General features: G+C 39.2%; 1 protein-coding gene across 6 annotated transcripts in view; it reads right to left on the bottom strand.

The window, feature by feature from the left end:
• Positions 1–12,809, bottom strand: part of ARHGEF7 (Rho guanine nucleotide exchange factor 7) — a 125,341-nt gene that overhangs the window by 46,172 nt on the left and 66,360 nt on the right. For 5 of the 6 annotated variants that reach the window (XM_049834309.1, XM_049834305.1, XM_049834308.1 and 2 more), the window contains 2 exons: positions 6,934–7,028; positions 6,507–6,602 (listed from right to left, as the gene is read on the bottom strand). In XM_049834309.1, the coding sequence (XP_049690266.1) occupies positions 6,507–6,602; positions 6,934–7,028 (191 nt within the window). Of the gene's footprint in view, positions 1–6,506; positions 6,603–6,933; positions 7,029–9,487; positions 9,539–12,809 lie in introns of those variants that run through there. The other variant, XM_049834310.1, reaches the window with a different exon arrangement.

Below are 12,809 nucleotides of genomic sequence, written 5' to 3'. Positions count from 1 at the left end.
TAACCAGGAGATGGGACACTAAGTTTCCATCAGTCCTAAACTACAATCTTGTCCCTGATACCTTGCCTAAACCCGCTGTACAACATGTGCAAGGAGATGAAATGTTTAATTTCTCCATATCTTTCCTCTCCTTGCATAAAGATTGCATCTCCTGATATAAATATGCCAAGTCTTTGCTTCAGCCTGTTTGCAAGATGAAACAAACAGTGGATTTTGTTGCTACTGTTATCACCCATTTAAGTACTCTTAAAACTAGTATTCCACAGTGCTTTAAAGCTGGACGAGTCCTCAGTAAGTACTCAACAGACATACCATTAAGCACAGTCAAAGGGTTTCATGCTAAAATTAGTTCCAACAATTCTCTCTGGAAGAATATTGTTTTTATTTAAAAATACATATTTTTTTAAAAAAGTCAAGATTTTCTGTAATTGTCCTGAACATGTGCATAAAGTCTCTATAAACATCAATATTTAGCATATTCCCTCTGAAAAAGTGAGAGATGCTCCAGTGAACTCCAGTAAAGAGAAGAATCAGCTCTCCAGGCAGGGGATGTTCCCATCCTGCCCAAACACAGTCCTCTTCTCCCACTCCTGGGGTTTGTTCATAATAGTTAAAACTCAAAAGTTCATCCCAAGAAATATTCCCCCAAATTTCAAAACAATAAGTCTGTCTACTACTAAGCTGTTCAGTCCCTCTGTATGGTGTGGGAAGACCTACCCAGTATGAAGTCAAAATTGACTGTACAAGTGATCAAAACGCGAGGCAGGGAAACACGCTTCCTTATTTGAAAGCAGCTTTCATTATAAACACCTGGAAAACGAGCGCTGAACCCCCAGCTAGCACATCATGCCAGATACACTCTGACCACATTATCAGCGCTCCTTACATTAAAGGCTAGGGCCTTCATTTTATTTTTTATTATTTTATTGCCTGCATCTTTATTTCTCTTTCAAGAAAAGTTTAAATTCTGAAATCAATAGAGTGGCTGCTTTTGCAGGTAATTCAGGGGAAAACCAGGGGCATTCCCCAGCATACCGAGGGAATGCTATTCTTGGAGCCCTCCAAGCAGCATTTCCTGCTCGGCAGCTGGCTCCCTTTAATACATCTAAGCATGAGCTAATAATACATTCTTCGAGTCATAGATGCAGCAAAAGTCTCAAACTCTGAAGACGTACTCAAGGCATGTAACTCAGGATTAAATAGTAAGAGGCCCCAATAAACAGTTGTTGAAAATGGTTAAATTCCCTTTTCATACTGTAGTGCCGGGCGGGGAAGTGAATTATGGCTGCTCGCACGAAGCAGACATCTGTGTCTTCTCAGTCTGCTGTCCTTTTACAGAATGAAAGGCTGACATTATTCTCTTTTACATATTGCACATGCATTGCAACTTTAGACTGCACATTCTTTGTTGAATTAGGGTAATTAACAGATTTTATGAGGGGGTGGCAACTCATCCCCCTGTGACTTTTCTAATCCATGCATTAGTTGCAAGTGTTCTACTATTTTTAGAAGAACAATTAGTAAGTTATCTGTATCTCCTTTAACTGCTGAAGAAACCAAGAATTTAACACCTATCACCACATCACATAAACCTTTTTGTAATTAATGTGTTCAATAAAGAGCATAGTTATTTTACAATTTATTCTGAAGTTGTCGTCCCAATATTCTTCTCGTATTTGGTACTTTAATTAAAAGAAATCAGATATAACTATTTTTACATATATATAAATGTTAATAACTTCAGTTATGAAAAGGCCAAAGATATGTTTTAATTTTGTTTACAGAATTAAGAGAACCATAACAAAGCCTTTGCTGCTGCACACATGCTAAAGGCATCATCATACGACTACATCTAAACTACCTAACAGATTATCTGCTTGTTGGAGTTACATCCAACAGCTGTCCGTACTGTTTCTCCAGACTTAAAATGGGTTCCTGCTGCATGATAATTTGAGAAAAGAAACGAAGAAAATACCTTGTTGCTCAATCGTGCTTACTTTAAGAGTCTGATCAAAACCAGCAATCAGAACTGGACTAAAGCTAGACTGGCAGCCAACAGAGAAAGAGTGACATTACAGAATATCTAATTATGTCCTGCCTGTTCAGAAGAAATGTCCCTTAGTTTTGGTGTCAGGGGATATTACAACGTTCTGGGAAATGCTGTGGAAACTGTGATGAGTTCAAACAAATTTAAACACAGACTAACAGAGGCAATTTTAAAAGAAAAGTAAGTAACAAATTATAATCAGCACTGTATGGTTTCTTTTTGTAAAGAAAAGATCAGATGTCCCCAAATTTCACTGAAGTGTGTGGTTACCATAAGAGTGTCATGCAGCAATCTATGTCCCTATATATAGGGACACACACCTGCAGAACCTGCTACAAACTGGAAACTTTCAATTATCTGGGTGGCATTTTCTGCTCTTCCCCCTCTCCTCCCACAGAAAGATAAACAGCAGAATTTCCTGCCCCTCTCACAGGCCCCTTGAAGGAACTGGAGCATCAATGATAAGTTTGCTATGTTTGCAGGAGGTTAGTACAGAGAATATCTTGAACTTAAAAGCTGATAGCAGAGAATACCCAGTACAAGTGAAGGTCTGCAAAAATTAAGGGATAATTGTGATTAATGACTCCACGGGATGCAACTTGTGAAGAAACACAAGATTAGATGTTATCTCCCGAGGCTTCACAGTTAACAAGGTTACTGAAATAAGGGGGATGCTTCCCAACTTTCTGAGCTACTGTTTGCAAAAATGGAGGCACTATTCACTTATTCACAATCCATCAGTAATTTTCAATGCTTCCTTCCCAACCACACCTTTCACTATTTGTATATTTGCCTTACCTCTCAGACATCAGTTAATATGCATGTTTGTTTCAGGCAACCTGAAGACACTGTATTCAAATTAACTTAACGTTAATAGCCTTATTTCTGTTGATACAATAACCAAAAGCAAGGGACAATACTGGGATAAACCTTTAACAGACTCAATTTATATCTACACTCCAAAACCAAATCTGAAAGACTCTAGTTTTGGATTACATTTAAGCACTCTCCCTTTCACACCCTGGCCTCCCTCCTGCCTTTTTCTTTTTTTAATTCCCATTCCATTCCAGGATCATCCCAAAACATGAAGTATCTGCTTGCACTCCAAACACAGAACAAGATAAAGAAAAACACCACAGTTACTGTGACTGCAAGAGCAGGGACGTGAGGGAAAGAGAAGACAAAACCCAGCTACGGCTGTTACAGGGCAGGGAGGGAAGTCAGTGATACTACCTAAAAGACATCCAGTGTCTTCAACTTGCTACAGAGGGGATTATACCCAAGCAGTCCATGCAGGCTGGTGTCACCAGCCCCGTTGTGTGTCGTGTCCCCCCTCCCTGTACTGAGAAGTACAGCCATAGAATGACAGCTTCTATTCCCAGGTGAATGGAAGACATTTTTTTTTGGAGCAGGAGACATCTGTTCCATCTCCTGCTACAAAAACACCCAAAGAGCAATACCTCACTTAGAGATCGTTTACATCAGCCCAGAGATCACCTGACGGACACTGACTTTGTTCGTTCAGAGACCCCTCTGCAGAACTGATCTTTGGCACTGGATCTCACACAGATCTGGAAAGAGACCTAGAGCACCGGACTACTTCGGGTCTTCAAGAGACGGGAGCACGGAGTGCTCTTGCCCTGTTTTACTGTCAGAAATCTGCCCTTTTGCAACTGAAGGCTCTGGCAGCAAAACAAAGCGCACTTGAAGCTATCGGTCAAAAAAAAGCACTTTTGAAGCAGATCAGCCAGAAGATTCTCACTCGGCGCTAGTTAGACTCGTTTCATACGCCACTTTTGTCTGGTAAATGAAGAAGAGAAGTCACGAAGGTAGAAGTAACCCCCAACGAATCTGTCCGATGGAGCCCAGCATCCAGGCAGGCAGACAAGCAGTGTTCCCGGGCCTGTGACAGATGGAGCAGGCACAGGAGCGGCCCAGTGATACTGCAAGAGGCCAACCTGGACAAGTTCGACGAGGACAAACCTTTAGCAACGCACCAGAAGAGCTTCAAGGCTGGGGGCAGGGTGGGTGGTGGCACACAGCTGAAACCAAACCACATCCAAACAACTACCTCCCCAGACACACACGAAGCACCCACTGCAGCATTATGTGTTCTGAAAAAAAACAGCATCCAACGTTTAACAACATGACAATTAAATAAGCCAAAGTGGTGCGGGCAAGAAGAAAAGCAGCAGAAAGTTTCTGTCACTGAAGTACATGCCAGGATTTGTTAAGAGAAAACTCAGGCGACAAACTGACTCAAGAGGGGTGTGGAATTCAAAAAACAGTCAACTCTTATGCCCAAGAACAGGAATTTGTCAAGCAAGGTAGGCTGGCAGCACTACAACTGGCAGGACATTGGCATTTGGTCATTCTGACATGTCAAGTTAGAAAAAACACCACACCGGATGCTGCAATATGAAGTGCCTGAATGATAGAACTATAAGCTCTCTGCCAAAAATAAAATAAAACGATAAATCTATTTTCAGCCCGGGAGCTACTCTGAGTTTACAGAACAGGTTCACCAGCCAAAAAAACATGGCAAAATGACAAAAAGCAAGGCAGCAGGGCAAGCATTCTTCTACAGGATGGGAATGATGATGGATTAGATTCAAAACAGGAGGAAGCTGGACGCTCAAGTCAATATGTTATGATAAAAATTAAACTGAAAATACAACTTGGCATGACCACTATATTTATGAAATGAAAGTAACACAAAACATTTGCAGTAACCCTTCAGTAACCCTGGGTCATCGCCTCCTCTGCCCACCTACTAGCATCCATTATGTTCCTAACTTATTACACAGCAACGTTTCACTTAGCAGAAAGAAGAAATAAAGGACATTGTGAGAAGGTGCTCTAATAGAGTTTAAATTAAGGAAGGAGTTCTAAATAAGCTTTCTGAGCTTGAAGCTACATTATGATATCACATTAACCCATACACCAAGTCAAAACAAAGCTTGCATTAATGTTTGTTTAAAGACATATGCTCTTCCACCCTTGTTTTTAAGACCACCTTAATCAAAAGTTTTAAAAGATGACAGCCTGTTCATGCCACGTACTTCATTTCCCTAACTTCTGAATCACAGAAACAAAATCATGATAAAAAAAAGAATGAGACAACGAAGCGCAGTGACAAGAAGAGAAAGAAAACATTTAAGTATGGGGACAAAGGGTCATTCTCAGGGATTTAGACACTTAACTAATCAAGTCTAACTTGCCAGAAAGAATATCCTTCCTCTCAAACACCGCGTGGAAGAAAAGCCCCTTCAAGAATGTTTCCATTCGACTGCTGAATAGTCACCTGAACTACACCATCCTCCTTTCCATTCTCCCCTAAGTCATCTAAAGGCAGAAGCAGCCAGGTGGTAGGAAGATGTGGGATCCAAAGTCAGCAAAAGACCCAGACATATGTTACTGCCTAGTGGAGATGCAGCTTATACTTTGTCATGACAAAGCTTCCTCTTCACATGCAGCAGCTCAGAGGAAGAGAGGAGGGAGAGGTCAAAACAAGACACACTGAGCTGATCTAAAGATCACTGCTGCCAAAAGAGGTATTTTCTCCTCCACCCAAGACATTCATTCCTTCTCACAGCCAAGTACTCCCAGCAGACTGAAACTTGCCTAAGCCCTCAGCACCAATTCAAATTACTAACTTGGCAGAAAACAAGCAAATTTGGATTAGCAAGTGGTCAGACAAAACCATGCAGTCAAACAAAACCAGAACACAGACAAGGAAGAGGGCACAACTGAGGTTACAAACAGGGACTACGCTTTCAGTGGAGTTTCAACACTAGGAAATTGTTAGGGCAATTTAAACGTGACACGGTCACCTTCCTAACACCCCCAAGTGCTGAGGTACAAGCTGAAAAATATCCAGCTACCAGGTCAGCCTAACCTATGGAAGGAAGACAGGTGCCTTCATCCCCTTCTTTCTGGGCTTTATGCTTCCTGTGTGGTACAGTACAGGCATTAAGGCTATTTTTCTAAATTCAGATTGTTCTTTCTGCCTGCCCTGCGTGCCTCTCCCAGCACATTTTGATGACCACCATTGTTCCGGACAGAAGAATACTAAGCACAAGCATTCTCATACAGTGTCCTTCATCCAAGTCACTTACCCCCCCCTCCACTGTTCCATCACAATGTAAGCTCCCTTCATTACTTCTCTTACTTTAAAATTAATGCCTCCAAAACAAAAAACACCACTTCCTCTACCACTTCCCCACTGGTATGCCAACTGCATCATGGAAATTCATAAATTGTTTTCAAACTATGTCAAAATTCCTACCTCTGCAATTGCCTCCTAGGGCCAATATCTATCTGCACAAGCAATCAATGCATTATCCAAACATTACTGTACTGCTGTAGCACCTATGCTTCAAGCGAGAGGAACAAAAATGTCAAACACCACACGCAAGTAGAATAATAAAAAATATTTGCTAGTATGCATAGTACTTACTTGGTGCATTCTTCTAAAGACTGTACAAGCATTTGCTGGAAAGAACTTATTTCTTCCAGGTTTCCCATTAAGTATGAAGTATTTGCCGAGTTTAACCTGGAGCCAAAGTAAATAAAGGGTGTTTACGTTTGCAGTTATTGACTAATTGTGCTTTAATAAAACGTACAGCCTTAAAAGAAAATGTTTACTGGTTGTTAGATAAGGACCAGGCTGTTTTAGTCAGCAAGCAAACCGAATAAAAGCAAGCCCTGCCTCAAGAATCTCACAGTCCACACAAGAAAATGCATATTGACATTGAAATTTTGACCACGTAAACCATCCCCAATACATGAGAGATCTCAAGCTTGATTAAAAAAAAAAAAAAAAAGAAAAAACCAAAACAAAGCACCCCCCCCCACCCCCCAAGAACAAAAACAAACTCACATACTTTTCACTGGCTTGTAATGGTCGCAGGTAGTTTGAAAGCATTGTTTGTAGCTCCTTAGCATATTCATTTTCTGTTTCTAATATATTTTGTAGCACCTGCAATAAATGACAGTTGCTAATTGGTATTTTTCAAGAGATACTTCAAAATCTTCAAATAAATACCACTTTTAAACTGTACTAAAATTTACTTAACACTAGGAAAACTAAAATCAGTGTTCCTACATGAAAAATATCAGCAAGAAAGCATTGAATACTATAAATCTATGAAATTCACAGGAAAAAAACCCACCACACCCAGACACTATGAGCCATCCTTTAGCCATATACCACTGTTTTTGTAAGCTAACAGGAATTTCACTACACTTAAAACTTTTACTGTAAAATTTGAGAGCTATAAAGTGTTTTTCCAAAGCTAGGGATAATTATTCTTCCTATGTACTTCAAAACAGCCAAAGATCATCAGAGGTTGGTAAAGCACAATAGAAGTTGTAAGAGAAATGAATAATTAGTGACGTTTTCTCAGTCTCCATTACAACACGTTACAACTAATTTTGCTAGCGAAGTGTTTACTTAAGATGTGCTGTTCTATCTAGAAGGTCTGAATATTAACAGATTTATAAATATCAAGTACTTGCCAACTTTACTTAGCAATATGATTAGCATTATTGCATTATTTGTAAATGAGGCTGCCTAACCTTCCACTGGGAGTGCAATAATATACCGCACCATGAGAAAATTACAACAGATTCTGATGCAAAGCCAAGAGTTTATGAAATACAGCACACACTTGTCTTTTGGCTGAATATAAATCAAACAACTGGAATGCCCCCAAATATGTACAAGAAAACATTTTACTGGGCCATCTCCCGGGACCCTGCTTTAGGATATCCTCCAATATATTCACATCAAGTTCTACTGTGCTTCTAGCCAGTGAATTACTTTTTGCCTCCAAAAAAGTTAATGATTTAGTAAGAGAATTATCAGAATTAAATGTAGTTCAGTGAACACAGCAGAGCTTTGAAAACTTTTTGCTATTCACTGGTCATAAGCCATACCACAAACCTTCTCATTTTGCTACATGCCATATTTGTCAAGCCTACAGTAATATCTCATTTCAGCATTTATAGTAATGACTGTAATTGAGTGCATTATTCACTGTTGTAGTCAATACTCTTTCTTAGGAAATAAAAAAAGCCATTCATTCCTAAATGCAAACCTGATGAAATAACTTTAAATAGTTCAGTATGTCAATGAAGAATTCACTGTTGCTTTCATTGGTGTCATTGATTCTGCTTATTCCTTGAATGCTTCTATTCATGTGGAGAGAGGGAGAGAGACCACTTTTGAGTTCATTCTTTTGTTGGAAATCTGAATCCTGAACTGAAGATTAAAATGTCTCCATTCTCTGCTAAACACTATGACAGAAGAACGTCACAGGGAAAGTTATGGCTACTAACTAGGAAACTACAGCATAAAGTACAATATGGGCATACATTTTAAAAAAGCTAAGGTTTTCTTGACCACTTAGAACAGGGGAAAAAAAAAAAAAGAAAAAAATGTCCATTGATCATAGCACTAATTAAACCCCATATTCTCTTACACATATATAAAACAAAGTCAATTGTTAAAATGGAAATATAAAAGTACTTGGCGTCCATGATGTTCAAAACTAAATGCAAGACCAATCTTTTCCAATATGGCTTTTCCTACAAAAATCTCCCAGCTCAAAGTCATTACACAGCTATTAGTAGGGAAAAGGAGACTGAAAGCCAAGGACAAAAACACGATGTCCTGATGAAGCACTGAACAGCATTGAAAGATAAAAATCAACAAAGTCACTAGAGATCTTGAAAAGCTGCACCACTGCTCCACTTTCTCAAAGAGTATTTCCATTCTTTGCTATAAAGAGCTATCTGAAAAGCTTGAAATAAAACTACTTTCATGTTGGACACAAGTCCATTATTTTCCTGTGCTCATTTGGATTTTTATTTGAGGATTTTCTTTGCAATACGGAGAATATAGGATTGGAGGAAAAAGACTGAAAGGAGAAAAAAAATAGGAAAGCTTAAAAACTAGAATTAGCAACCTGATGAATTACTGGAAAAAAAGAAAATAAAATGCAACTGTAAATAAAACTATGCTACAAAACCTATCCAGAGTACTAGACACACTTACACTGCTTTATGTTATTGCAGTAGTTCACAGTGTTACACAATACTTTAGACATACACAGCTTTAAACACTTCCCAAAACACATTAAATCTATTTCCTTTTTTTTTTTTTTACAAGTACAGTTTCTACTGCATATAACACTCTTTTATGTTTAGTATCTTTTAACAAAAATAATCTTGCTTACATAGCTCCAACACATCAGTTATGTGAAATCTCGCATCCTTCCAGCTTGATTTACCTACCTCACCGAGAAGCTATGAGGATTAAATGCTTGGACTGTGCTTTGAAGCGATAAGCAGTTAGTATTGCAACTCAGTTTTTTGGCACCAGAGCACCCTTATGTTTCTCCCATCCACGTCTCACCCGCATGCTCTAATAATCACCTTTCTTCCCTTTCCTGCTTTCTGCGCGTTCTGGCTGCTGCAAGACCCCATGAGACCTCGAAGACCTTGTTTCCACAACTCCACCACAACATTTGCACAGATAAGACCGGGTACCAAAAGAGCAGCATTGAAGTGGCAGCTTTTGCAATCCGTAACACTGATGAATGGCAGGCACAGACAACTGAGCTCATACAGCACAAGCTCTCTCAATCACACGGCATGGAAAATTCAAGCATGGTTAACAATTCTGTCACAGAAAACCCCAGCTATGTCCCTAAGGCGAAAACTACCACCCAAAAATGGATTTAAAATGACGTACATGAAGCTGATAACCTTCTAAATCAGAGGGAGAAAAGGCAGATTTCACAGCTATGCTTGGGCATGATCCTGTAGCACAGTCCTATTTTATGGCAGTAGTGTGGCACTCAACTGAAGTATCATGTACTTCAGCAAAATGGTGATCAATGCCTAATTTTCCTGGATCAGGAGAATCTGAGAGATGAACCCCTTAAAACAGGCCCTTGAGTGGGGCAATGTAAAGCACCATACACGTATACCATATCTCAAGGGTCCTCAAAAACTTTTATGAACTACAGTAAACACAAACTCTTGACCCAACTTCAAAAGTGTGGCCTCAAAAGGAGTGCTTATTTTCCATCACTTCTCAAACACTTAAATGAAAAACAAGGTCATCCAAATACTCATACTATGGAGAAATTTGCCCATTTCTTTACCTGCTTTTAGAACAGCTGCTTAATCTCAAGGCAGTTGTCCTGACAGTGGAGATAACCTAATTTTATGTTGGACACAAAGTATTAAATTCTCAAGGGATTTCAAGTAAAAATAAAACTCAAAAGTTACACCTGCTCTGTCTTCAGGGAATAACCTGCAATAATATGCCCACTTTTTCAGTAACAGGTTACTAAATTACTTCTCCATGAAAAACACTTCATGCTTGATCATGAGTCTGGTTCACATTACACACTGCTGTAGACTTGCACCATTTTATGGAGGACAAGACCTTGTAGCACTAGTCATTCTCTACTAACCTGCATTCCTGAGCCAGGCAAAACGTAAGCACAAACCAAATGTGCTCTGTCTTCTCAGCAACACCTAGTGCAAGGTGCAGCTAATAAAGCACACTGAGACTAGAAGGTATGTGACTTGTGTTATGAACTTCAGATGGAGCTCTGTGAATCCGTAAAAATAAAGAACACATTTACAAGGGAGTGACGAACAGAGGAAAGCAGTGAAAGCAGTCTCCTCTTTACATGAAGCACCTTTCCCTTAGCCTACCCCAGCCCTTCTCCCAGAAAGCGAGATTAGCAGAGCCTCTCCTACCACCTTCTGAACTTCCTCTGAACTGCCCTTTGATTTTTGTCCTCAGTCTGACGAATGTACCCACAGGTGCTGCCCGCACCTGCACAAATCCTTCCCTAGGAAAAACAGCAATAAATAATCATGAGGCTTACAGGGCCTCAGCACATACCCGTATGGTGGAAGATAGCCACAACATAAAAATAGCAAGCAGTCCCAGAGCGCCAGCCTCAAATCATGCTTGGTTGTCAAGAGAGCCTTTAACACAGATTTTGATGCTTACTCCTTAACTCAGGCTACATCCTTTTAGCTACCAGCTGCCAAAGCTTTATTTGGAGCTGTTCTGTTTTCACCTTAGCATGGGCTCAATTTTGCTATCGGCGCAGACTGATGGTGAGACTTCTAGCACAGGGAAGTCCCATGTCCGCAGCTTACGTATCAAGACAGAACAAAAACTCAACTCGCAGGTTAAACTGTTTTCACTTCAGTGAATGGGTTTGCTGTTTGTCTTCTATACATGTAATAATCATTACATATTTAATAATTATTAAAAATAATTATTTTACAGTTCTATTGCTATCAGAAGCACTTAGTATTTTTCAAGAAAATCCAGATGCCAGCTAGTCTAATTTAGGTTTTAAGCACAGCAGTAAAGTCTTACTTCTCTGAAACAAAGTGCACCCTACAGCACAGCCTCTCATTCTTTAAACAAAAAGAATAAAATGAGCAGCTTAAAAAAAAAAAAAGTAGAGGTATTTGCCACACTGTGGAAAAACATGAAAACAAAACAATTATCCAAATCACTGCAGACAGAATTAAGAATAGCACTCTAGGCCCAGTGCTCTTATTTACTATATAAATATATATATTATTACAAGTTGGTCATTTCCAATACCCCCCCCAATGGAGTATATTATCAACTGTTTATTAATAAATAGCAGCCAAAACACTGGGAATCTTATTACATCAGTTTAGTGGACCAAGAAAGTTGCACCTACGCAAGATGAAAAAAAAGCCTAATTCCAAGAGTAGGTATGATGGTCACCAGTTGCACTTTGTTTTTTTTTTTTACTTAAACTACTTTAAAAGCCAACTATGGCTATCTTGTTTTCCAAAGTATGTATTAGCTTGAGTCTCCTTGATTATGTCAATAGGTTATCCAGGGAACAATTATAAAAACCACACAAGCCAAAGGTGCTATTTCCAAACTGTATGGCCTTTTATAACTTAACTATGGTTTTAGGCAAAATCAAACATTTATTTCATATTATTTTCACTCTGAAGTACACTATTGCCCCCCAAAATGGTCTGCATTACTCTTACAAAGTAAAATACGCAACCACAAGATTCAATTCATTTTGGACACAAGTCAAACTGAAGTTTTAGTTAAGTCCAAATTAAACAGCTGCAACTCTTAATTTTCATCATATTAAGATCTATCAGGGAAATAATAATATAAGATTAATATGAGGCATAAATTTACTACTGATTAAAAAAAAAACAACAAACAAAACCAAAACCCAAACCAACCCAAATCTAAAGGACTGATGTTCAAGAGAGCTGCCAATTTATTTTGATTAAAAATTCAACACAGATATAGATTAAGCTTAAGAGCAGTCTTCTGCCTAATGAAGGAACGAAAACCTCTCTTTGCTGCATTCACTTCAGTTTACTTGCATTGAAAAACACAGGTTTTAACAGGCAAATTAACTGTTGCTAGAACACACTACAGCAACTTTGAAAAAAATTACGATAAAGAGATACAGTGAAAAACAAAAATAAAAACAGAAGCTATCTGATATTTTGTTGCTGGAGGTACCACAGTAAGATCATTACTTCCTGCAGTTTAAAGGAAGGTGTGCCTGCACAGGTACTTTCCACTGTGACTAGGAGGTGTGGGATACAATGGCCAAAGAATTGCAGCCCTCCCTTTACCATGGAATTACAGCTACTGACAGGCACCAGGCAAGCCAGGGGCAGGAGCTGGAGGTTGCTTCGTTGTTTT

Source organism: Accipiter gentilis, chromosome 31 (genome assembly GCF_929443795.1).
Source record: "Accipiter gentilis chromosome 31, bAccGen1.1, whole genome shotgun sequence".
Classification (NCBI taxonomy): domain Eukaryota; kingdom Metazoa; phylum Chordata; class Aves; order Accipitriformes; family Accipitridae; genus Astur; species Astur gentilis.
Note: the sequence above shows the minus strand (reverse complement) of the source record. Positions and strands in the feature narration are given on the sequence as shown.